The 18,276-nt window shown below is 47.9% G+C and overlaps 1 protein-coding gene, 1 non-coding gene and 1 pseudogene across 2 annotated transcripts in view; all 3 read left to right on the top strand.

The window, feature by feature from the left end:
* Nucleotides 1-18,276, top strand: part of LOC144168131 (uncharacterized) — a 35,824-nt gene that overhangs the window by 801 nt on the left and 16,747 nt on the right. Inside the window, exons 2-4 of the mRNA XM_077697182.1 lie at nucleotides 7,086-7,160; nucleotides 8,111-8,266; nucleotides 9,830-10,174. Of these exons, the coding sequence (XP_077553308.1) occupies nucleotides 7,086-7,160; nucleotides 8,111-8,266; nucleotides 9,830-10,174 (576 nt within the window). The remainder of the gene's footprint in view (nucleotides 1-7,085; nucleotides 7,161-8,110; nucleotides 8,267-9,829; nucleotides 10,175-18,276) is intronic.
* LOC144171235 (U1 spliceosomal RNA) lies at nucleotides 1,908-2,093 on the top strand (annotated as a pseudogene).
* Nucleotides 14,477-14,639, top strand: LOC144171226 (U1 spliceosomal RNA). The gene has a single exon (XR_013322899.1). It is a non-coding gene; the product is annotated as a U1 spliceosomal RNA (small nuclear RNA).

The following is an 18,276-nucleotide window of genomic DNA, read 5'->3' as shown; positions in this document are numbered from 1 at the left end:
GGTAAGCAAAAAAACGTTTTTTGTTTCAATAATAGGGTTGTCCCTTGTAGGCCTCCAGAAGGTCGAAAAGTGGGGTGTACGGCCAATTATGAGGGCAGGGGTGGACGTATCCAGTACTCAAACCGACAGCGTGGAGATTACTGACTCACATACACAACAGAAACTTTTATAGGTGTGTAATGTTCGAAATTGAGCCTGTTGGCTTTGTGGACCTTGGTCAATTTGTAAGACGACTTCCGTCTTATATTACAAGCGGAGAGGTTACAAACAAATAACAGAACAGTGCTGAGTTCTCCAAATGTGAGGAAAAGTTTCGTAGACGCAGGAATGAACCCTTTTTCAAAATGTAGCGTATGAGTTAAGGCAGTTGCGCACACCTCAATAGCGAAGCCGCAAACTAGTTTTAGAATTTACATAGTCTTCTTTTCCGACATCCTAAATGACACAAATGAATTTTGGGTTCATGAGGCCATTTAACAGAATTGTTTTTCGGTATTTGTCTAAATAAAACGGGACATCTGCGAGAAAAAATACTTCGGCCACTTTCGCAATTGAGACGCGAAGACTGAGAAAACAGCGGACCTGGTGGTCTTCACTAGGTTTAAAGGCTTATCGGTAGATCGGATACTGATGCCGCCGAACGCACGCCGTCTCTCTCAACTAGGAGAACACCTGCACGCCGGAGCCTACGTCATCGCTAGGAGTAGCCAATCCACGATGCGCGCCTCACCACCCAAACATATGCGTCATGACACGCACTCCACACCCCTGCTCGTCGGCTCCTTGCCTCCTCTCCACTTCACCGCACACTTCTTAGCAAAACATTTTCCTCCTTTCAATTTTGCTGCGTCGAGTTCTGAGCGACTCCAGGAACGGATAGAACTCAAGCTTAGACAGCTCTTCTCCAGAAACAGAATGCAGTAGCCTTAAGGCGGCGCATGTGTTATTTTATTACGCGCAGGCAACGTATAGTGTTGAGGGGTTGTGGTATAGAAGTAGGTAGACTAGCTAACATTTTTGTCGCAAAACATTTCTCCTGCCATTAAGCCTTCAAATTCGGCTTGATTGCAAAAGTATTATGACTTCGTTGGCGATCCTTCTGAAAGATATGTATGTCTGCCGCTTATCGCTTGTACATATATTCGTTCGGAGACATCAGCCGCGGAGTAGCACCAAGCTCCTGGAATCTGGCCTTCCTCGATACACTGTGCGCCTGTTGAGGTTCGTCCTTGTGGCCCTTCTTGCGTGGTGGACTGTGCTTAGACGTCATAGAAACAGGCAGTACACCTGGCGTCCATGCATTCACGTTTCATCCGTTTCATCACGCGATATAGGGTAATGCACTCCGACAATTCAGAAGATCTCCAGGAAGACGAATGGCTTGCTTTGGCGCTGTGAAGCCACGATGGGATCGCGTTCGCTCTGTGGCCAGACTTTCTACCCCAAGGCGAAGATAAGGCGCTCAGCTGATTTGGAGAGGACGCTAGGCAATGACATCAATAGCTGTATAGAACCATTGTGGGGCACCTTTCAATTAGGCAGACAAAAGAACAGAGCGATGTTAAAAATAATCCATCGTTCGAAGTACGCGCGCACCAGAGGCCGGTTATTCACCTCATGTCACGTGACCACCCTCAAAACTTCCGCAACTTCGTTGCTGTCACGTGTTTTCCTCGCAGCCACGGCAGTCTTCCAACGCTAAATATTCCTACAACGCAGACAGGGTAAACTCCGGGGGTGCTTACACTAAAAGATATCCGGAGGATTGCATTCGAAGATCTTCGCCGCCCTGCATTGCGCAGCTTCTCCGTTAATTATGAAGTACGTTTAACTTAACGGGTCCGCCGCACCGGCGCCACATGATTTCACTTGAAAAAAGGGGGTCCCGTTACTGGGCCGGAGTGGGCATACTTACCTGGTGCCGGGCTGTTCGGTGGTCAATATGGCCGGGTTTCATAATAAATTCTCTTCTCGCGCCCAAGTGGAGGCCGGTCATTGCACTTCGATCGGCTGAAGCTTGCCCCTACTCCAAACTGGGGTAGGTGGGGTATGTAATTTTTGGTAGTGGGGTCAGGCGTTTGCGCCGGCCCCTTCGTTTTTTAAATCCAAAATCAGATTGTATGAGTACTGCGTATGCTTTATTGGGTACACTTCACCTCAGTGCAGTCGCACTGCTGTCGGTATGTGTGTCGTGTAACCATAAAGCAGCAAGGCACAGCAGTGTGTATGCCACACTGCTCCCAACTTCCCAATTGGCGCGTCTGACTAGGTGTGACATCCCTACATTGGCATTCCCATCTCCCAAATGTGCCGGGGTGGTGGTGGAGGCCCATAAAGTGGCGCATACCCACTCAGGGGTATTGGTCAAGAAGTTTTTTTAAATGCGAATGCATTTATTAGCCGGGGGTTGTCTTGCTCCGTTGGCCGGCGTGCGCCTGCATTCCTCCAGCGCGAGCGCACGTGAGCGCGCACCTCGTAGTTCTGCCTTCGGCGTCGTCGTCGTCGTACATGCGAATGTGTGCCTGCATTCCTCCAGCGCGAGCGCACGTGAGCGCGCGCCTCGTAGTTCTGCCTTCGTCATCGTCGTCGTCGTAAATGCGAATGCATTTCTTAGTCGGGGGTTGTCGTGCTCCGTCGGCGTGCCCCCGCAGGTGTTATCTCTCCGCGCTCCTCCTCGCCCCTAGCAACAGCTGTGGCGCGCCTAGCAACCGGAGCATGTGGTAGCTCGGGCGGGAGTAGCGGAGGGCAAGGGTAGAGGACACGCCCGAGGGAACTTGATATCGCACTCCGTTAACACGTCTCCCGTTCGAGACACGTCTCCGTACAAGGACTTGTACACCCTTGCCTAAACCGGAGACGGAGTCTTTGTGGTGACCGTGTACCTCGCGCCCAACCTCGCTCGAGACGCCGTTGCCGCGCAGCTGGACGCGGCTATGGAAAGTGTGCGCGTGCGCTCCAATCCCTCTGACCCCATAGTATTGGTTGGCGACTTCAACGTTGACGTGCGCAAGGAGAGTGGCGAGTGGCTGGTCGAGTACATGCAGGCCAGGCACTCTATGCATTGTCTCTCTGCCGGCTTCGACACGTGCCCCACTACCATTCACGGGAGTTGCATTGATCTGGTCTTTACGCGAAACTGTGACGCACCTATGCTTCTCAAAGACCCTTTGACCGTGCACTTTAGCGATCACAAGGCAGTGATTGTGGCCGTCAGGTACAACGATAACACAAACAGGTGCTGATGAATAAATGATTACGTTCACACTCTCCTCATTAATTACGCCATTACTCGCAACACACTCATCGGTGCACCCAATGCATTCGCATTTCTGCACGAGTCCCTTCGGGGAGGTGCGGGGGAATTTTTCATTAAAGAGATCCAGATAAGGCAAAATAGTTCAGCCGAAGAAACAATTTAGTAGGGGAATTGAAGAGAGAAATAGAAAAAAAAAGAGGAACGAGAGAGCCTGTTCGGAATCGGAAGCTGCATGTAGCTTGCTGTAACAGCAGATCTGTTCAAGCGTGAGTTATGTACGGCGGCCTTCGCAAAAAAAAAAAAAAATGCCAAGAAAAAAATGACCGAACCTTGCACTAATGGTGGAAGGCTGGAGAAATACCGGAGATGGTGGCCGCTTTCCCTTCGTTGCAGACCCAGTTTTTGCAACGTGATCATCATCAGGAACTTACTGGGTCCACTGGAGGACGAAGGCCTCTCCCATCGACCTCTAACCGCTCCTGTCCCGCTACGCCCGGGTCCATTTTTGCCTCCGAATTTCCTGATTTTGTCCCTCCGTCGAGCTTCCTTCCTTTTCTACACCCGCCTGTCGATGTCCACTCTATCAGCCTGGTAGTGCACCGATGGTCATTTCGCCTAATTACGTGGCGAGCCCAAGTCCATTTCTTTTTCTTTATTTCAACTATGATATCATCTGCCCTGGCTTGTTACGGACGGAAGAATACCAAAAATTTCCCAAGGAATCTTCCCGAAGGACCCTGCGAAAGCACATAACTTCACCTGGTGCCCGGCCCACAAGAGACAGGAGAGAAATGAAAGTATTGTCTCGTTCCGCTGCGAGTTCGACCATTCGTACGGCCTCCCTTCTTGCAAAACCTACGGCTAACGTCTGCACCGAAAACGATTCGGAAGAGGAATTGTACTTACCTCACGCAGGGACCTATCTGCATAAGATTCACAAGACTTTGAAAATTTCAAACCAGCACTATCCCACAAAAGTTCAGATTTGCACTTATGATCCCTGAAAAATGCAGCGAAGAATGTTTTAAAGGCAAAAAGGAATCGAACCTCTGCCGCGATATATGTAACTTCCCCATAATTTGAAATACACAGAACGACACACCCTCTTCACTGGAAACTTGGGCAACGAAGCTCTACAGAAAAAATTAGAGCTGATCCGTAGAGGCAAGAAAGATAGATAGATAGAGAGAGAGCTAAAGAGAGGGAGATGGAGTGAGTGAGAGAGAGAGAGAGCGAGCGAGCGAGAGAGAGAGAGAGAGAGAGAGAGAGAGAGAGAGAGTCATTAGGACCCTCTATTGATCTAGTATCATAGTCATTGCTGCTCGTTTTCAAGTCCGTAAGCCACCTATTTTTCTTTTACCATGTTCCACATTTCTCCAATTTTCTTTTCAGCTTATTTCTTTAATTTGAGAAATTTCGCGTTAATATGAGCCCTCCTTGAATTTAGTTCTGTGAGACGTCGGCCATTCTGTAGGCATAAAGATGAATGAGACATCGCCTTTTTAACCTACCGAGTTAACAGGTTTGGCATTAGTTTCGTTTATTCCGAGCAATGGGTGTCCGGGTGATGGAATCACTCCCTTTGTGGCTAACTAAGTATGCAATACACTTTTCCCCGTGGCTTTTATCGTTACGTTTAAAAAATCTATTTCTGCTGCCGAATACGGCAATACCCTCACGTGCGGCCGCGTACGTTCTAATCTGCATTTTGACCTTTTTAGCGCTGTAGACCGGTGCGGTACAAATGTTACTTTTATACAGAGACTTATCTTACCGACGTTCATCTTATTGCAAGCAAGACCAACAACGGCTAGGGTGGTGATGAAGCTGAAAAAAAAATCATTGAAATATCCATAGCGCTCATATTGCTCCTGCCTCGATAAACGGAGGAATTTCCGATCTACATGCCTGCAACACAACCATTCTCACGCACTTTTCGCACAGTGTGCAGATTGGGCTTTGCCTTATAACCGTCTGTATAGTTTCGTTTGCCCACTTTAGGAGTGCTTCCAATTCATTCCTCTTCTGCAGCCCTTTACGGGTTTCACACTACATTCTACAATATCTACCAGCGGCGGTGGGTGTCACGGTAACCTCCGAGACGGCATGCCATGTAGTCGGCGGCGGAGAGGAGCCCGCCGGCACTGCTCCGACTTGACATCTTTTAGTATCAGCGCCCGCAGCGTCATTGCTGCATTCCCGGCTGCCGTCCCAGACTCTACATTACGCCCTCCTCTCCACACGTGCCCTCAAAGTAGGGTTATAGTGAGGCTGGGCACTCGCCCGGTCGTTATGTGTTTTAATTTCACGCGATTTTGACTGATATACGGCGCAATTTTTTTCCGACACTCCCCATCCATTGCTGGCGCGATAAAGCAGCTCTTACGATATTTTACGAGGAAACAGATTTTCAGTATTTGCCCGCATATGTATTTGTCCCCTCGCAGAATAAAGGCATGTTTGGGAAAAAATTCGTTCAGGGGTGTTTAAGAATTCAGGAGTTAAATGACCTTCTTTCAACAGTTCTGCAAAATATTTTCATTTGTCTAGACAATAAACACTGTCGTGATGTTGACTTTGTTGCTATACCTTGAAGAAGACTCTTTCGGGTATCCAGGACACTCAAAGCGAAATTCTTCTTATAATTGCTTGATATTTTTTCACCAAAGGCGGGCCAGTAAAAAGCGTGTTCCAAATTAAACGAGACTGTGGGCAACAGACAATTTCCCAGCGTAAAAAAATTCCCCCGCATTTCCCCGAGGGGGAGAATGTGAAAGTGCGAATGCACGGTTGTCGGCCCGCTTGCGGCGCTTGCGCTCGGCCCCCGCAGCCCACCGCCTCGCCGCCTTCTCTTCCATCTCTTCCATCGGGTTTGTAGTATCACGTGTACACCACGCAGTTATCAAGCCGCTATAACGCCGCTGAGTCGCCAACGCACGCCGCTGACGACGTAGTTTGAATGCGTTAAAGATATAAGGCGCGTCACTAACACTGATATCACCGTCGCGTCCGTGGCTTGGTCGGTAGAGCGTCGCGCTGCGGCCGCAAAGTCCTCGGATCGAAACCTGGCGCCGTATGCTGTTTCTTTTTTAAATATAGAGGAGCACTGCGGACGCCGCCGCCGCCGCCGCCGCCGGCGGTGGATGGTTTGGGGTCGCTTATAAAGTGCATTCGCACTTAAAATTTCTTTCGGTCTGTTTCATCCCGTCGACTCGTGCACCATCAAGTTACGTCAATCAACATCAGTATATTTACTGGCGCATCTGTATACATTGTACGACATGACTCCCCCCTATCTGCTAAGTTGATAGTTTGAGACATCCGTGCTAAGCTGCAGTATATAGGCCACATTAGAGGTCGATACTTTCCTTACAGCTTGGAAAACCCTGTATTGGTTGACACATGTAATAGAGTGCTCGTATTGGTGCTTCTTACAGACTGCCAGGTATTTCTGTAGACGCCATCTATCCCCCCCAAAAAATAGTTTTTGAAAATGAGTAAATGAATACGCAGTTTAAGAGATATTAAATTGTTTCATTTCCTCAGTAAATCTACATGCATATTGAAAAGGCCACAATCGCACTCCAGATCGTTTTTAGCCTTCCGCACCAATATACAGAAAGTAAGTTGTTATCGCTTCTCTATGAAATGTAAGCATATTTACATACTCGATAAAGAGAGATGGAACGTTATTCACACACTAATCAACTTTTTTTATTCCGGCTGCACTCTATGCGAAGCCCAAGAAACATTTTGTGACGCTTTGAAGACATTCGTCTTATTCGAATGATTCGACAACGTCCCCGTGGTTCTTATTGTCGCTTCGCAGCATGTGCAGGTTTTGAAAACCGAGAAGAACGAGGCGTCACGCAACTACGTGTGTGGCACAGAAGCCGTGCAAAGCGTGAGTCCTTAGGCTGCGTAACAACTGGCCCTCACCCTATCGTGAAGCGCAAAGGGTGAAGACGGCGTTGTTCCCTCTCCAATCTTGTCGTGTTAGTTGCGGGCAATCACACAACGAGTATATAAGAGGAGAGCTGCCGCTCAAAGCCACCAACTGTGAGTGCGTGTCATTTCTGCGTTTCCAGGCATCGGAGGATTACAAGTACCATCAGAATGATCTCCAAGGTGGGAAATATGGCGTTGGTACCTGTAATCGCTAATGTATAGCTGTTCGCATTAGGCAATTTTTATACGCGCCTTCGTTCGCGAATACCACACTATCTGTATGGCTGTAGTGGCACATGTTTAGTGGCAAACAATAGCCATTGGATATAGCACAAAATCTATTGTAGAAAACGGAAACTATCACTCTATAACTGCCGCTCTTATCGAACCAAGTTTAGCTCGTTGAAGGCAATCATGTGCTGATACTTTTCTGCGAGATTTATATGAAACGAAATATAAACTCAGAAATCTTTACTACGAAGCCTGCAGATCATAATTCCTGCTACACTCTCACCTAAATTCCCAACTGAAAAAGGGGCAGAAATGAATGATGATTCACGGGTTCATTATTTTGCCGTGTAAGGTTCACATGAATTCGCTGCATTACGCCTATTTCTTCCTTTTTTAGGTCAAATCAGCGTCTTCCACAAACTTTCTCGGTCACTACTTCCGCCCCAACTTCGAAGCACGGTGTTTCGATTTCTTATATCTCGAGTAATGTAGCCGGTAAAATTACAAAAATGCCCCTGTAGTATATCTGGTGACCGTGTGTTAGGGCATTTTCTTATCACAGAAGGTTTCGTGTCTGTGCGCAGAGTGCTCCAATAGCTAAGACGCGAAGGCTCAGGTGCGCCATTCTAAGGGTATGACACATGACCATTTGACGCTTTCTTTCGCTCCCGAAAGGCTTTCCTCGTTCTCTTCCTGGCCGCCTTCGCTCGCTCTGGTGACCGCTTTGGGGGAGCACATCACGGAGCCGGTGGCTTTGGAGGAGCTGGATTTCAAGGCCCAGTTTATGGCGCGGCTGCGGCGGCAGGCTCATATGGTGCTGGCCAGTCCTACGTAAGTTGTCATTGTGTTATAGAAGCGGCGCAAAGTATACATACCCAGAAAGTAATTGATTGGCGCATGCCATTTTGTATGTGTTTTTGTCATCAGCTGTGCTACGATAAACTGAATTTCTGCTTTTTTTTTGCTACAACAATTTGCCCCCAATGTCCTTGAATATATTTTGTTGTAATTAGATTGATACAGCAGAAACACTTTGGATGGTGCGAATGTCTTAAACAAGAACTATTTAGGTCGCCCGATTATTCAATCGTGTATCCTTCACAGTAACGACCCAAAAGACAAATATTGTCTTGTTGGGTGGTCTTCCGGAGCCAAAACGTTCAGATATTAACGGCGCCTACGTCGATTGAGCAGAAATGCAGTTGCAATCCCTTTAAATACCCGTTTAATCAGCGTAGATCAGCGCGAGCAAACACAGAAGCTCAACGCGTTTCGGGGAGCTGAAGAACATTCGACTAAACTGCCCTATCTATGCCATATATTCAGAAATCTATGGACGTTTTAGACGCAACCTATACGGTTATGGCGGGGTGTTCTGGACAGCCCAGCTTAAACAATTATTGCTTGTACCACATTCACTCAACATTTTTGTTATCTTGATACGGGACTCCATACGCTGTTAGCGCCAAAGTTGTATGGATGTGCGCCCAGTTAAACAGCGCGAATGATTACAGGTAAAAACGAGCAATTGTTTCGCACACGCTAAAGTAGGAGAAGGTCAGCATGTACGCTTGCTGCAGCTATGGTGCTCACGAAAACGATAACTTAAAATGTTCGTCTATCAGCACAATCTATCGCCATGAGTCCTTAAAAAATGAAAAGTAACCTTTTCTTTCGAGATTTGTGCAGCTAAATGCGGGTTCCTACCTGCCCCTTTCAGGCGGGATGGGAAGGAGTTTACCGAAATTTCTTTAATACAATTTATTACTATTGTGCACTAGGGTACACGGCCATGTCAAAACAAATATTGTGTGCGTACCATATTGGCACCCATTTCTGGAAACACGAAATATGGCGGAATTGAATATCATTTTTCTCTTCTATTTGGTATTCGTAAAACTTCTAAATTGGTCCACCAATGCCTGATTATTCCTTAATTTCGAAACGCAGTATGTCAGTTTAGGTGGAGGAAATAACAAAAAAAAAAAAACTGCCGTGTGAAATGGTAGGGTGTAAAAGCAAATACAGATTGGAACGAATTAGGAAAGATTAAGAGAATCCCCACGCCACTCATGTACTGCGGTAGCAAGAACATCTAATACTGGCCCCGCCAGATCTAAGTATTTATCAAGCCAGCTTATGTTTGTGAAACTACATGTTTACTAGCGTTGTAATCCCTGCATCTAGAGAGCACTAAAACGTCCTCTGCACAATCGCGGACGAACAAATGTTGTAACCCTTTGAAATGCCACCATAATACACTCTTTGCGTAGGGCAAAATCGCCACCATATATTGTCTCTCACGCAACCAATATTCCAAGTGACACTTTTCACTTAAGAACATCGTGGTTATCAGAATTGCCTATCTCCTTCTGCCTTCTGTCGTTTGTTCAGCCGCCTCAGCCGTACAGCTTCGGCTACGACAACACGGACGAGTACGGCACCCAGCTGTTCCACAAAGAGCAAGGCGATTCCAACAACGCCAAGACTGGATCCTACGGTTATAGGGACGCCAACGGGCTGTATCGCGTTGTCAAATACGTGGCCGACGAAAACGGCTTTCGGGCAACCATTGACACAAATGAGCCTGGTACGCTGCCGGGAGCGAGCGCCGACGCCGTGTTCAACGCCAATCCCGTCGCCGCCCCAGGTGCAACCCAATCGGGCCGTTACACCGCTGGGGAACAAGCGGCGTATGGAGGCTACGCTGCTGGGGGCTATGGTTCGAGCGGGCCATGGGCTGGATAGGTGTTTTCTCTTTAATTATATGTCAATTTATAAAAGTAACAGCGGCGCACCGGTGTACATAATACTAACGGAAGCGGTGTGAAAACTTCGGAGAACCATGGTCAATAGTCAAATAAGAAAATATGAAATAAAAAAGATTTTGCTTTTTATTGCATCTTGGTGTTACAAGTAGAAAGGCCAGCGATAAACCAGCGTTTAGAGAAACACGTAAATAACTTTTTGCGCTGGATTTTGCATTCCGTGGGTGGACATTGATTCTATTCTCCGCTACAAGTTGCACCTCTTGTGGAAAACGCTCAATTTGTGAAAGTAGTTGATCAGCCTAAGCAACTGAACCAGCGAAGGAATAAATTTTTGGGCTGCGCGTACTTCGCGGATTATGAAACGGAAGCCTTATGCCCCCTTTTACGGCAGGAATCCCTCTAGCGTGAAATGAGAGTATGGATTGGAAACACACGAATGACACACCTTACAAAAAATCACATTTTCGATGCAAAGTCCCTTGTTTATGAACTTTACCGTCTATTGCTTGTGCTAACCACGTGCGCAAAATGACAGCAGATGGAAAAGTAGCTCATCGTGGATATAATAAACACTGAACAGAATGCCGACGAGACGGAGAGTATTAATTTCTTTGCTTCATATTCAGCAAGGCGAGCAATTGTTCATGTTGATGGAAAGCAGTTCTGTCATAACAGCAACCATTCTTTGTTGTGTCGAAAATTACAGAACGCATAATTTGAAATACGGCGAAAATTGAGCCCTTTTGAAGAGCTCGGTGAAACGATTTCGTAGCCGGTGCGATTCGCTACACGAAAGATTTGACCACTTTCAAAATGCACTACCAGAGGTCTTGAACTTCGGCGTAACTTGGTCTGAAATGTTGCTGCGCCTAGAAGTACCCCTCATGACTTCTTCTGGCTAGTATATTTGTAGCAAAATCATCTTACAAATGTAATATCGCACCAGGAAGAATGCCTTACGTTTCACGGCTAACTGAGAAAAGCCTATTCGCAGAATTCTCGGCAATTTGTGGGTAATTAGGAGCAAAATAAAGGCGGTGAATGGGACCAGCACTTTATTATCTCTAAAACGCTTTCAATTTATTGATTATCTGCATTTCACATAGGGTATTTTTGGCCCTGCGAAGTCGGACTGCAACAGTCACTGTCTCTATAGCCGATGTAACGAAACATCGAGCAACAACTAAAATAGGATTTTTGACCCTCTGCTTTTGTGCGAACAACTCGAAGAGATGTATCCCTATGACTGTTACATGGGATTCACGGTAATTAACGTCATTGCGCCAGGCTCTCGGCGCAACTCATGTCGGACATAATTCGTGTTAACAATGAACTTGACTGCGCATGGCTCTTCCTGCCAATTTTGGTGGGAAAGTGCTGGACAGAATTCAGCTCATTGATCATTTTTATTCTAATTCTTGCTAGTGAGATGACGACAATAAAATGTTGTCTTTTTTCCTTCAATGCAATTGAAAACAAAGTCAGGAATGACGAATTCAAAACGTTTTAGAGCGGCTGTTTTGTAATCTGAGTCCACGCCACACTATAAACAACACTGTAAAAAATACTATAAACAAATATCTTACTATAAACAACAATTACAATGAACATTAGTCGTACTATTGTGCAATGACCAATTTTACGACTTAGCATGGTAATGACGGAAGACAGCTTGGGTAGGGTATCGTGGTATGCATGTGAAAAGCCTTGACCCACGCCTGCTTACAGAATCATGTCTTAGTGCTAATGGATGAGGTGGTTTTTATCCTGCAAAGTATGTGGTAGTAGCGCTTCTGTTTCGTTCAAGCTGAAAACAGCCCATCTAACGATGGCTGTTTTATGATGTGTTCTGTTGACTTCTAGCGTTGATTGTAAGCCTCATAAAATTACCGAATCCGTGGCCGCAAAATAAATCCACAAACTGAATTTGGGATCTGTCCACCCAGTCGGCAGGTTTGCGGTATGGTGTCATGCACTATTTTGCTTCGACCCAAGAAAGTTCACCTGAATTCAAAAAGCAGTTCGTATTTATGTCACCACAAGAGCAGTTTTAAAGGTTGCGGGGATCATGTGGGGATTATTCGCTTGGAAAGTGCGACAATACACATAACCTAAGTATATCACCGCCCTAATAGCCGCAGGCTGGTTCGATAACGTACGTGCTAAGGTTTCTGAATAGGCCACCATTTTAATCTTTCCAATTTCTCTGCCTGTTATAGAAAATGAGGTTACAAATTTGCTATTTTTATAAGGTCATGGTGCGCCTCATGCGGTCAGTTTACGACGCAATGCATGCACATACTGCCTCAAGCGGCCCTTATCGCTGAGCAGTATGTGTCCAAGAAATGTTTGTATTCCTGCCAATCCTCGTCGGTACCAACACGTTTCGTCCGCTTATAGAGATGTTTTTCTGCGCTGATTCCCAGGTGACTTCGTGAACCAAGGATCTGACGAGCCTTTAATCGTAACTATTGAAACACGTTCACTTACAAGTTCAGTTATTTCATTTTTGCAGACTAGTCAGTTTTCTTCAGTATTTCGCCAGTCATAAGACGGCATGAATGTTTTGCGGCAGAATAATTCAAGATTGTCATTAATGAGGTGTTGCCAACCTGACATGCGCCATGCATGAAGGGGTTCTTGTATATAGTTTGGGACCCGTACAGGCTTGCGTGTCGACGCGGCGGGGTCGACCGCAGTCGACCGCAGTCGTCCATGAGATCGACAGCAGTCGTCCATGAGATAACGGCTTTCTTTTTTCAGCGTCTCATATACCAAGCAGCGGTTGTGGTCTCCTCTTGGGCATTTGAACCAGCGCATTATCGTGACTATGAGAGCCCCTCTTCGACTGTAAATTTGCTGTCTCTGTCTAACGCAGGACCATGAGATTCCTCGCAAACCTTGCCACGCAAGAGCAGAGCAAACCGCGCTATCACCCGTGCGTGGCGTGCTCGTTCGGAGCCAAACCACACCCCACGTTCAACAGTGAAAAAGGTATGGATGGAGTAGCGGGAGGAAGGTACACCATATTTTCATTCTTGGAAATTTTAATTGCAAGCTAGCTTAAATTTGTGCCATTGTTGGTAGCAGGTTTTGGGTGTCCCTACATCCCTGCCGAAGACTACCTTAGAGCTATGAGACGGAAGGGAGCCTTGGTGACCGCTCAAATAACAGAGCTCACAAGGCAGAAGTCTGAATTAATTGGTCGCCAGAAGCTGTGTTCCCATTCGCTCTAATACACTCCACGCCCGCTTGCCCTACCCAAAGCTTCATGAGAGTCTCCCGTCTGCAAGCGCCCGGCCATCATCGCCTGCGCCGTTTGCTCTAAGCCACTATCGGTTTCCAGGTTTGTGGTGCACAAAATTCAAATCCTTGGTATCTGTATTTTCTAATGTTGGTGCAAATTTAAGCCAGAATGAGAACGAAGTATGCTGAATAGTGGAACTGTAGACATCTCGCTAGAAAAATTGGAGTGGTCTCTCACAGGCTACGCCTCAGCAAGTTTTGTATGCGCAATTTCGTCTTGACGACACAATCTATTTCGCATGCCTGCCTAAGGTTAAGTGTTATGTTGAGCTATGCATTCCTTATGGGCTCCTTATTTGGGCTCCTCATTTACTCCACTGGACAAGGCGGCCATTTACTTTTGATCTCGCTTTCCCCACAGCAGAGAATTTCCGCCCGCCTTAACCAAACCTGCACAGGCAGCAAGCTGTGATATAAGACAAGCACAGACGAAAGGCTTCCTTTGGCGGTGTGAAGCCACGATGGGATCGCGTTCATTCTGCTGCCAGATATTCTACCCCACGGGGAAGATAAGGCGCTCAGCTTATTTAGGAGAGGACGCTAGGCAACGGCATGACTGGGTGTATAGAACCATTGTGGGACACCTTTCACTTAGGCAGACAAAAGCACAGATCGATGTTAAAAATGAATCCATCGTTCGAAGCACACGCGCACCAGAGGCCGTTTCTTCACCTCATGTCACGTGACCACCCTCAAAATTTCCGCAACTCTGTTGCTGTCACGTGCTATCCTCGCAGCCTCGGCAGTCTTCCAACGCTACATGTTCCTACAACGCAGGCAGGGTCAACTACGGGGGTGGTTACACTAAAAGATATCCGGACGATAGCATTCGAACATCTTCGACGCCCTCCGCTGCGCAGCTTCTCCGTTAATTATGAAGTACGTTTAACCTAAAGGGCGCACCTCACCGGCGCCACATGATTTCACTTGGCAAAGGGCGCCTGGCTACAGGGCCGGTGTCGGCATACTTACCTGGTGCCGGGCTGTTCGGTGGTCAATATGGCCGGCGCCCCAAGTGGAGGCCGGTCATTGCACTGCGATCGGTTGAAGCTTGCCCCTACTCCAAACTGGGGTAGGTGGGATATGTAATTTTTGGTAGTGGGGTCAGGCGTTCGCGCCGGCCCCTCCCTATTAGAAATCCAAAATCAGATCCTATGAACATTGCGTATTTTTTGTTGGATTCACGTCGCCTCGGCGCACTCGCACTGCTGTCGGTATGTGTTTCGTCTAACCACCAGAAGCACGGCAGAGCAGTGTGTTTGCCACACTGCTCTCAACTTGCGACTGAACGCGTCTGCGTGTTACATTCTAACGAAGCCATCCCAACATTGACATTCCCCACTTCCAGCTGTGCAGGTGGAACTGCCTCGCCGCATCCCCCCGCTGCATGCAGCTTGCTGTAACAGCTCAGCTGTTCGAGCTTGCGTTTTGTACGGTGTCCTTCGCAAAAAAATGCCAAGAAAAAAATTGCCGCACCTTGCACTAGTGGTGGAAGGCTAGAGAAAGACCGGAACTGGCGGCCCCTTTCCCTTCGTTGGAGACCCGGCTGTTGCAACGTGATCATCATTCGGCTCACTCGAAGTTGGTTAACCGCAGCATAGTTAATTTGTGTTTCATGAATGCTGTGAAGAAAAGTTGTCCGCATGTGATGCATCAAAACGTCTGGCTGAACAGGTTGACCGGTGTAAGGAGTCTGGGTTTCCCTCAGAGGTTTTGCTGGCGGCGGGTGAATCCTTGGGTCAGGATATGAAGAAAAAACTTCTGCAAAGCCTGGTAGCCCAGCAGAAGAAGGGAGAAATAAGTTTGAAGTCATCCCCCCCTTCCACAAGACTTCCCATCGGTTGAAAAAAGTGACCCCAAAATATGGGGTCAACATCGTCTTCTCTGCTTCCCGCAAACTTTCTGGTCAGTGCACCCAAATCTTTGGTGGGAAGAGGCAAGCTGAAACTTGCAAAACAAACCACCAGACAAGGTTCACTACGTGCGCAGTGGGGGTGGTTTATTCTATTCCGTTGTCGTGTGGAAAAATATACATTGGGCAAACTTGCGGGTGACTAAACAAGCCCCTGAGGCAGCACCGAGGAACCTTGGGCTCGGGAACGGGCAGCAATTTAGCTTTGCATGTAAAAGATTGCCAGAATTATACCCCACGGTTTCACCTCGCTAGCACCATCGATCGGTCGTGGGAAAGCAAGAAATGAGCGCGAACTGCTAGAAGCGTTTTTAATAAGAAAAAAATAAACAGGGTTGCGTTAGTGATCCTTCGGTTGTTATCACGGAAAAGGAATTTGAATTCTTATCTTTAAAGTTCAGCTCTTCACGTTGCTGAAAAGTGTGTGCCCGTGCAGGTTTGGCGCATAAATGTGATGGTTTCTTCCGAATAAACCAGTTGCTAGTCCAACGGTGTTGTGTGTGTGCCTCATTTTTTTGTCCTGCGTTCTGCTCGCCGGTTTCCACTTTTCTGAACATGATGAACCAACTAGCACAGCAATTCACTTTCTTGGATCATCAGGTGCCTGCTGGGTCCACTGGAGGACTAACACCTCTCCCAACGACCTCTAAACGCTCCTGTCCCGCTACGCCCGGGTCCATTATATGGGGTCCTGGACTGAGGACTTCACCTCCCGAAGGGTCACTTTTTTCCACAATGAAGGTGTTTATCCTTCTCCTCTTTCTCCAGTTTTGCCGCCGAATTTCCTGATTTCGTCCCTCCTTCGAGCTATTGGCCTTTCTCTTTTTCTACACCGGTCTGTCGGTGTCCACTCTATCAGCCTGGTAGTCCACCGATCGTCCTTTCGCCGAATTACGTGGCCAGCCCAAGTTCATTTTTTTCTTTATTTCAAGTATGATATCACCGGCCCTGGCTTGTTTTCTGTTTCAGAAAACTTGTTTGCTGTCGCTAGGTGTTACTAGAGTCTTTCAATGCTTCTCTGGTCATGAAACTCCCGGCCAAGTTAGGTTCGGGGACAAAGGCTACCGCGAGTGGCGCCACCGCACATCGGAGAGAATCGGGCGGCCGCCGCTGCTCTGTAGCCAGACCGGCAGGCAGGAACGCAGTAGCATCGCGCCCGTTCGCACCAAATTTTATCACCACTCACACAATGATACGTCCATTTGAGCGGCCCACGACACGTTAAGTGAAAGCGCACTGCTGATAAGCCGGCCAGCGTCCGTTTTATGTTACTCCCTGATCCATTCCCTGCCAAACGCGCTCTGACCACTCCCCTGGCTGCCCTCCTATCAACACCAGCGCCGCGGCGTGGCAGCGTACGAAGCTCTCCCAAAGCGTGATTGCGAAGTTTGATGACCAGCAAGGCATTGAAGGACTCTGGTGTTACTCTGGTGACTATTCATTCCAAGGCCCGTTGAGCAGAACTAACTTTGATTTCAAGTGTTTAGTTAGGCGCCAAGTTTGCGCTACGTAAGCCATCATCTCAAGTTTAATTCTGAACTTGCCGCTGACAGTTCTCCATGACTGGAAGACTTCGGTCGTCTCGACCGCAGGCATTCACATCTGTTTTAAATTGAACCGTGTCAGAACGCGCTAGAACCCGCGGTTAAGTCGAAAGCCAACGCCCATGCTGCCCACCCACACGAAATGCTCTGCGCTCGGAGTGTGTTAATCGGGTGCAATATGACGTTTTAGTTCTCCTAGGATTGTTTAGCTTGTGGAAGTGTCGCATGACTGATCGGCATGCGGAACCCCCTAGGCCGACCAAGTGCATTTTTCGGGTACAGGCGGCGTTGGGGCGGAGCGTTTATGCTGCGGCGAGTGTTCCACCGGAGTGGCTGCCTCTTTTGGATGCGTGCGTTTGCTTGTCTGAGTTTCGATCTTTGTTCGACTGATGTCCTTGCCCTTTGCTGTCTGTTAGTGTTTCTATTGCGTGTTAAGTGTGTTGTCTTCTCAAGGTTTCTAAAAGTTCCATGCATTAAAGAAAAAAAGTGTTGATAGTTCAATCGTATAGACGACGGTGTTGTAACGCCAGGGCGCCCGGCTCGATTCCTGCAACGGGAAGCGTCTTTTTTTGTAGATTGGCTGCAGATGTTATAGTTCCGCACCGCTGCTAGCACGTACCGACGTGAAGTTTGGGGTGGCCCCCTGGCACGCAGTAAGAATATTTATAGGAGGCGAAATCGCCCATTGCGACAAGCGCGGGCGAGCGACCAGATAACGTCACAATGAAAATCAAGGCGGACTGCCAAGCTTCGTAGCAGCGACGGCGAAGGAGAGCGTAGCGGCACCTGAGGGACGAAATGATAGCAGCCGCACTTATTCCGCGAGTGTGCAGTGAAATGCCGTTTTCGGCGGCCACGCAGTTTCTACACCCGCGGCAGATGCCGCTAGCTTAACGTATGACGAGCGCTTGTGAGTTTCGCCTCCTATCTCGTTCTTGCACCGTGCCCCATGGTTAGGTTTCCGGTTCACGGCATAAAGGTCCCGGGTTTGATACCCGAGACCTCCCTTTCCACATTTTTTCACAAGGCTTCCGGGTTTTACATCTACTACGGACGGATTTGTGTCGGCCTAAACAGCTCCGTTGTTAAAATACCGAGCGCACATGAACGTGCGCCTCGTGAGAAGCGCCCCGCATCCTCCAGGCTTCGGCGTGGGCTTGCGCCAAGTGAGGAGTTCCCGCCTTCGTCGTCATCGCCTTCAGCGCGGTGGACTTGTTGCGCAAATGTCGCTACAGGCCTCCGTAACCCTCCCCCTGAAGAGGCGATGTTGCCCGCGTGATGTTTTTCGCCGGTTGAGCTTGGGAATTC

Source organism: Haemaphysalis longicornis, unplaced genomic scaffold (genome assembly GCF_048455015.1).
Source record: "Haemaphysalis longicornis isolate Haplotype H1 unplaced genomic scaffold, Haemaphysalis longicornis Haplotype H1 scaffold_2, whole genome shotgun sequence".
Classification (NCBI taxonomy): Eukaryota; Metazoa; Arthropoda; class Arachnida; order Ixodida; family Ixodidae; genus Haemaphysalis; species Haemaphysalis longicornis.
This window is presented reverse-complemented; position numbering and strand designations above follow the sequence as displayed.